We start from the raw sequence: 8,220 nt of genomic DNA on the forward strand, positions 1-8,220 counted from the left end.
TTAAAATCTAAAAAAGTTTAGACAATTCTATTTCGACAAATAATGTGCTCCAAAATCAAGAATTATTTCTTCAACCTTAAAACTAATCAAAGTTTTTCTTTGCTCATCTAGCATTACAGACGCCTTTTCGATGCAAATTCGGAAAGAAACTGTATTGAGAACATTTTGCAAACAAATTTGCGTTGAATGATCCTGAAGGTAGCTAGAATGAAGTTTGTGTTAACAAAGATGGCTTCCAATCACATTTAAATTACCTTAAAAAAATATTCATAGAGAAAATCTTGGAAGGTCAACATACAGACAATACCATGACAAGATCTACTTACAATTTTCTCAAAAAAAATATCAGGACTTCATTAGAAGTTATTGCCTCTAAAAGAATATTTTGTTTAACCCCGCCACATTATGTACATTGTCTTACTAATGATCAATTGGCAAATATAAGTTAAATTCATTTGCAGGTAGACAACTTACTATAAGGAAAAAGCGCATGGTGTGAGTGCCAATGAGACAACTCTCCATCCAAATAACAATTTAAAAAAGTAAACCATTATAGGTCAATTTACGGCCTTCAACATGGAGCCTTGGTTCACACCAAGCAACAAGTTATGAATTAAAGGGCCCAAAAATACTAGTGTAAACCCATTCAAACGGGAAAACCAACGGTCTATATAAAAAAGAAGATGTGGTATGATTGCCAATGAGACAACTATCCACAAAAGACCAAAATAACACAAACATTAACCATTATAGGTCACCGTACGGCCTTCAAAAATGAGCAAAGCCCATACTGCATATAGTCAGCTATAAAAGGCCCCGATAAGACAATGTAAAACAACTCAAGCGAGAAAACTAACGGCCTTATTTATGTAAAAAAATGAACGAAAAACAAATATGTAACACATAAACAAACGACAACCACTGAATAATAGTCCAATTTTCCAAAAGACATGATAGTTGACCTTGACCTCATATTCATCGATCAATAACTTTTTGAGTCCTGTATAAATAACCGGGCTGAAGTACATTGTACGTTCACTATTCACTTTTCACTATTCACTATTCAAAATAGTGAACTGTGTTTTTTGCACTATCCCTATTCAAGTTTTTTTAACTGAATAAGTATATTTAAATCGAATAACTAATAAATAACTGCTAAGTGTTTCGGATTCTAGAATGACTATACAAATGATATTAGGTTTATAGATCTTTCATTAGTAGTCACAGCAGTCTGACATATGGCGCTTTAGTTGAAAGCGCAAATATATTTCGTTTTACATTACATTTTTATAGGTTTATATGGATGTCTGAAATATGTCACATAAACTCGATCTCATGTGCATGCATGCATGGTCTAGTCATTCATTTATGATAACAGTTTTGAAACTTAGATTGTTTAATATCATTTCTCCTACAAACTTCGCCGGTTTTGACATAATTTCACAAAGTGATGGGCTGACGTCTTTTCTAATTATATATTTTCTTCATTGATTGTAGCAAGTGAAATACTTTTTGACTAGTCTGTATATGATCTCTTGATCTCTATGACTTATATATAGTAATTTTGATGATCGTTGTGAGCAAATTAATGCATTTTGATTTGAGTATACATTATACATGGCTTTGCAGTTAATATGTTATATTGTATTCTAACAAGGTTAATACATTTCAAAATAGCAGAAACTATAACGTATGCAGCATTTTATCGTAGCATATGAGACAAATACAAATCAGAGATCTATCGTATTTTAATTAGATTTTGGACTTAGTAGCCAGTCAAGCCTGAGGTTGTGAGTTCGAACCCAGCTTGTGCTGGTGCACTCGAATCCAATCATGATTGACTAGGATTGTCAGTTTTCCTATCGAATGTCGGTGTTTTATCCGGGAACTCTGGCTTCCTCCACCAATATAAAATTAAACTGGCCGCCACGAAAGAGCCTAAAAGTGGCGTTTGAAAGTGGTGTTAAAACACCACCAATCAATCAATCAAATACACATACATGTACATTGTACCCAAAGTTCAGATTTAGCATGCATATCATACTATACGTTAGTGGCCATAAACCCTGGAAACACATGCAGTAAGCAATAACAACTGACACAAGAGTTATACAAAATATAGGTAATGCAAATTGAAAACTTTTAAGTTCAACTTTCTCCTAAAGACAGAGCAAACAATTATATCACTTAGAGTCAACAACTTGAAAGGTTGAAAGACTTGAAATTTTTCGTTTGATACACAAGAGTCGAATGTTGTTCACAATCCTTTTAACTTTGAGATATGATTGTTTACTCGAGGATAAAAGGAAGATTCTGAAGTGTAAGATAGATTAAATACAAGGACCAACAGGTATCTAACACTTAGTCTTTCTAACCCTTGTCTTTCTAAGTTCATTTGATTCAAGATGATTCTAGTTTTTGTGTCTTTTCTGTTTGGTTTCGTACAGCAGGCAGTTTACGGTGCTGGTAAGTATATTTTTGTTGATATATATATAGGAAAATAGAAACATTGAATGATAAACTAAAACAGGAATAAAAAAAAGCATAATAAGTAAAACCTTAATAGGAAAACTATATATCAATATTGAAACCGATAAATAAGATGAAAGCAAAACACCCTCAATATTTTTGTATTGTTCAAGCCAATACGTGGAAACAAAAAAAAAAAACGCGAAGAAACTGCTTTACAACAACGAACCAAACATGCATCTCTAGTATGATAATTGAAAATTCTTCATACAAATTGCTGAGTAAAAGTATGGAAAGCCACAGTGAACCCCCCGATTATTTTTTATTTTTCCCATTAAAAATACATTAAAAATGATTATTCGACGCACTTCAAATTCCAGCCAGCAAATTATTATTATTCCCGCCAGAAGATTGAAACTGTTTTTATCATGGACAAACCTAACAAGTTCATTTTTACGAAATAAACATTTTACCTTCTAAAGCTTCAAAAATTATTACATGTAAAAAAAATGTACGCATTTCGTCCGTGGTTTTTCCTTTACGTATTTAAAAATACTGTTTAATACGTCTAGTCTTTCTGTTTAATATCATAATTATCCAAGGCACCAACTGTGGTTAAATTTGTTATTAATTTGAGAGAATCTTGGTCCAATGGCTTTTCGTATATAGAAAAGACAAAAGAAAGACGGAAACTTTGCGATTTTAATACATTACAGCCTGTTATAATTATAATATGAGCAGCGTCGGATAGAAATCGGCCTATGCAAGTACACCTATACATGCATGTATACAAGCTGTATAAGACTTTGATCGATTTTAGAACATTTAAATACGAACTGAAATACTATGTGTCTTTGTTGTTAGGTTCTTGTTACAACCAAATTTTCAAACAGTTACCGTAGAATTTTTTTGAACCAGAAAAAGGTTGAATAATGAACCAGTTTAAACATATTTCATTTGAAAAATGAATTAGACACAAGTAAGTCATAATTATGAAGTCTTATCCATAAAAAAATAATCAAAATGGGTAAATAAAAATGCATTGTTATTCATTTGCATAAGGTAGGTTTCTGTCAGAAACAGCTCACATATTTTACATGTAGCTATTATAATATAATGCAATTTTCCAGATCTCTCACACTGTCCGTCCAGAATACGGTCTCTAAGGTATGTCCATGAATATCTCGACAGTTGTATACTTTTTGTCCGAGACAAGCAATCCTGGACAGATGGTCGAGCTAATTGTAGAAGACTTGGAGGAGATTTGGTAATGGTTAAGGATGCCAGTAAGCAGGCTGTTCTTCTGAATTATCTACGTCTTGACCACTGGGATACTGATAATATATGGATAGGTGCCACTGACCAACAGAGAGAAGGGGACTGGCGCTGGGTTGATGGTATGTATAATTTCAATCATAGATACATACATGTATAACGTTTGACTATTTACTGTAAAAGTAAAATTTAACTTGTATAAGCACAAACAGATATATAGGGCTAAATATTGAGTTACAGTACGGGTATAAGATCAATTCATAGGAAGAATACTAGTACTCCGGCATAATAATATATTTTGTAAGTATAAAGATTCGTTCTAGGTCTTTTATAGCTGAATGTGCGGTAAAGGTTTAACTCATTGCTATACACTGTACGGCGACATATAATATAGTCTCTTGTGGGGAGTTGTCTCTTTGGCAATCATACCACATCTTCTTATATTCATATTTACATGTATAGCATATTTTTGCTTGAATATAGTCATTTTGAAATTATTATACTCTCGACTGAACATCCATATTCTGACTAGCTTACAAACGATTTGGTTCTTGAAAGTAATTTTGTATTCAAAATCGTTCTTTTATTCTCACAATATTTCAGGGTCTGGGTCGGAGAACTTTCATTTCAGTTGGGTTTTAAAAACAAATGTATGCCATTTTTCTAAATTCTTTATGTATGCTGTCCATGGTTATTCTCTTATTCTTTGTACTTACTCACCCTATTTTCCCTTTGTTTCATTATTAAGGACTATTTTTTTTTTTTATCTTTTCTTCATTTTGTTGACCTTTTGTTGTAAGTTTATTTCTCTATATATTCTGAAACTCCATTTATATTTTCATATATGCATTTCGCATTCCCGATCAATTTTCTACAACTTAAAACATTATCTATGAAAACTGGGTACATATAAACTAAACACAGGTCTTATCTATAAAAGGGAAATGAAAGGATAATGGTGTATACACAACTGAGGAATGTCAGTGTCAAGATCTCTTGGTCCGTGTCAACTAGTACCATGTACAATGTATATATAATTGTCAACTCGTACCACTGCAAAGTCGTACCGATGCAAACTCGTACCACTGCAAAGTCGTACCGATGCAAACTCGTATTACCGACAACCTGTAAAATAACAAAACTTGTCTGTGTTCAAGATCCAAAATTTTTACAAATCATTTTTAATTTGGAGATAGTATTTCTTTAACTTTATTATAAAATCATAATGAGACCGCTAACATCATGTGTTCAATTAGCATCTGCACACAAAACAAAACAGCAAAAACCTTTTCACTGAATCATAATTTTCTAATCTTTGAATTTCATTTCAAAATTTGTCAATTTAGTCATCTCGCAAAAATCATCTTTTTTTCTTTATATAGGTAGCAAAATTTCTTACAGCCGATTCGCAGCTGGACAAGGAAATAATCACAACTCAGGATTTCTGTTTGCAAATGGCGGCAATGAAGATTGCGCACTGATACGACGTGATGATGGAGGTCACTGGCACGATTATCCATGTCAGCCAATATTTGGAGCTTTTGGGTATACCTATTCGTATGCCTGTGAATTCCGTAAGATATAATTACAATATTTGGAGCTTTTGGGTATACCTATTCGTATGCTTGTGAATTCCGTAAGATATAATTATAATATTTGGAGCTTTTGGGTATACCTATTCGTATGCCTGTGAATTCCGTAAGATATAATTATAATATTTGGAGCTTTTGGGTATACCTTTTCGTATGCCTGTAAATTCCGTAAGATATGATTACAATATTTGGAGCTTTTGGGTATACCTATACGTATGCCTGTGAATTCGGTAAGATATAATTATAATATTTGGAGCTTTTGGGTATACCTATTCGTATGCCTGTGAATTCCGTAAGATATACGTATTTTCAATCTGATAAAACAAAAAAACAGACCCTGCATTTACACTCCTTTCTATTTAACTGCGTTAACTAATGGAGCAGCTTTTCAAAAAAAAAATTGAAGGTATATACCATAACGTCAAGACCAGAGAACTCCAAAATGGTATCAAAAACAACAGAGTATACCAGAGCAATCCCAGAACATTCTAATCTCTGTATGTCTATCTAGGGCATGCATAGTATACATGTAACCTTCAACATAGAGAATTACATATATATTGATCAATTATGGACTTTTGACGAGGTCAATTGTTATACATATATATGGACCTGTTCAAATTATATTGACCGAGGACGAAGTATCCGGATATTAAAGAGATTGATCTAAAACCAATTATGCTTTGATCTGCTTCCCCCATTTTAACCAACATGTATGTTTTATAACTTGGTAAAAAATAGTTTAATTCGGACCTTAATGTGTAAGATTTTCAGTTGTGGCATTTTTTTTTTATGTGTAACAGTTGTTACAGTAAACATTTACGATGTGTAATACTTATGCCGCATACACAAGATGTACTTATATTAATACTTATAGCACATAAGATATTATTTTCATTATATATAGATAGAATTGAATACATCGACACTATGTATGATAATGATTACAATCAAAGCGAGTGCTTTCAGTTGTATATTTCATAACCATAGTATTTTTATTCTACATAGTGCTGCAGTAGTACTTTGTGATTAAGAATCGCATATCAACAATTATTCAAATGACTAAAAATACTAAAAAAACAGCCTTTTTGCCATGTCATATTATCACCATCAAATTGAATGTTTAAAACATAAGATCTAACAGCCGAATTGTTTTTTGTTTTGTAGCAAAAATTAAAATGGCTACAACCACCATGTCATCATCAACAATGAAGACGATGTCGTCATTCAAAACAGTGCCAACAACTACATGGTCTAGTGTTGAAACTCCAGCGCCAACAACAATGCCGAAAGCTGAAACGCCAGCACCAACGACAACCATGGCTAATGTTGAAACGCCAGCACCAACAACAATGCCAAAAGCTGAAACGCCAGCACCAACAACTACCATGGCAAATGTTGAAACGCCAGCACCAACAACTACCATGGCAAATGTTGAAACGCCAGCACCAACAACTACCATGGCAAATGTTGAAACCCCAGCGCCTACAACAATGCCAAAAGCTGAAACGCCAGCACCAACGACTACCATGGCTAATATGGAAACCCCAGCACCAACAACACATTTACCTAATATTGAAACGCCAGCGCCGACAACAGCTCAACCAAACAAAGAAACTCCTGCCGCTACCCTTCCTCCACCAACGGCTATAATTGGTCGCAGGAGGCGCCGATGAAAACTCTTTTTATCTACCAGTTATCTTTAACTATCAATTATTATGAACAAACCAATTGAAATGATAATGCCGTAGCCATTGATTATATTACGTATGTTGATTATGTGTCAAAATTGAATAGCGCTAACACAATGACCTCGTCATACATTTACAACTGTAGCAGTCAACATATTAAAAAAATAAATAATTGTTATAATTGTCGAATGCATTATAACCCATTTTGTTATCCACAAGTTATGAATCGATTTACATATCTAATAATTTATGAGGATATAAATATATGGCATATGAAAATATCTAATGACATTTGAATTTAAACATATTAAAGAATTATAAATCTACCAAATAAAGTCTCCAAAGTATTTTTACGGCATTGACTTTTTGATATCAGAAATGTTTAAAGTTTGTTTCACATAACCCAAAAAATTAAGTTTCTTGTATCATTTGAAGTACTTTTGAACAAATATTTAGCCTTTCGTTGTTATTTTTTGCTATATATCTGATTTATTTTTCGTTTATTATTTTGTAAATGATAAATCAAGGATTAAATTTTGTATAGTTATTTTGTCTTTGGTATAATGCAGAGTGCACGAAGTCTCTCATGATGAAAAATAACGGGCGCACATATCGACAAATCAGGATTAGCCATACTCCTAATTCTGAATACTTTGTTACCTTCATATAAAAATGGCTGCGTCAATAAAATCTGATGGTTTGTTGTAACCTTAAGTTCTACATCTTGCGTTTGTCATCTAGAATTGATGTTGAAATGGCTAGAATTTTTCCTTATACGTGTTATAGACAGCTGTGTCTCTTTGTTGATCGACATACATGTACACACGTCTTTTTGTATTAATATTACTTTTTGTTATTGGACGAATAATTACCTTACGTACACTTTTTGATTCATATTGATCAACCAATAGATCAAATGTAATTAAAAAGATACATATAAATCGACGCCATAGAGCTATGCCTCCAATTCAAACAACAAATGCTTAAACTGACATAGTGTAGTACATGGTAAGTGATGTTCGGTGTGAGCCAAGGCTCCGTGCAAAAGACCGTACTTTGACCAATTATGATTTACTTTTACAAAGTGTGACTTGGTGACTTGTAGGGAGCGTTTTTTCATTGGCACTCATACCACATCTTCTTATATCTAGGCAAATGATGTTATATAATTGTGAGTGGATCTCACAAATAGA

At 33.0% G+C, this 8,220-nt stretch overlaps 1 protein-coding gene across 1 annotated transcript; it reads left to right on the plus strand.

Moving 5' to 3' along the window:
• Positions 1–2,308: 2,308 nt before the first annotated feature.
• On the plus strand, positions 2,309–7,376 carry LOC134693273 (aggrecan core protein-like). Its single transcript, XM_063554018.1, has 4 exons — positions 2,309–2,466; positions 3,600–3,866; positions 5,127–5,318; positions 6,504–7,376. The coding sequence occupies exons 1-4, from the start codon at positions 2,406–2,408 to the stop codon at positions 7,010–7,012; spliced, it is 1,029 nt and encodes a 342-aa protein (XP_063410088.1). The 5' UTR covers positions 2,309–2,405; the 3' UTR covers positions 7,013–7,376.
• The last annotated feature ends 844 nt before the right edge of the window (positions 7,377–8,220 follow it).

Source organism: Mytilus trossulus, chromosome 12, assembly GCF_036588685.1.
Source record: "Mytilus trossulus isolate FHL-02 chromosome 12, PNRI_Mtr1.1.1.hap1, whole genome shotgun sequence".
Taxonomy (NCBI): domain Eukaryota; kingdom Metazoa; phylum Mollusca; class Bivalvia; order Mytilida; family Mytilidae; genus Mytilus; species Mytilus trossulus.

Excerpts from the sequence above, each read along its gene's own strand:
- LOC134693273 (XM_063554018.1), top strand. The coding sequence starts at position 2,406 with ATGATTCTAGTTTTTGTGTCTTTTCTGTTTGGTTTCGTACAGCAGGCA. Across the intron at positions 3,867-5,126 it reads GGACTGGCGCTGGGTTGATG|GTAGCAAAATTTCTTACAGC; the intron begins GTATGTATAATT and ends TTCTTTATATAG. Across the intron at positions 5,319-6,503 it reads TTCGTATGCCTGTGAATTCC|CAAAAATTAAAATGGCTACA; the intron begins GTAAGATATAAT and ends TTTGTTTTGTAG.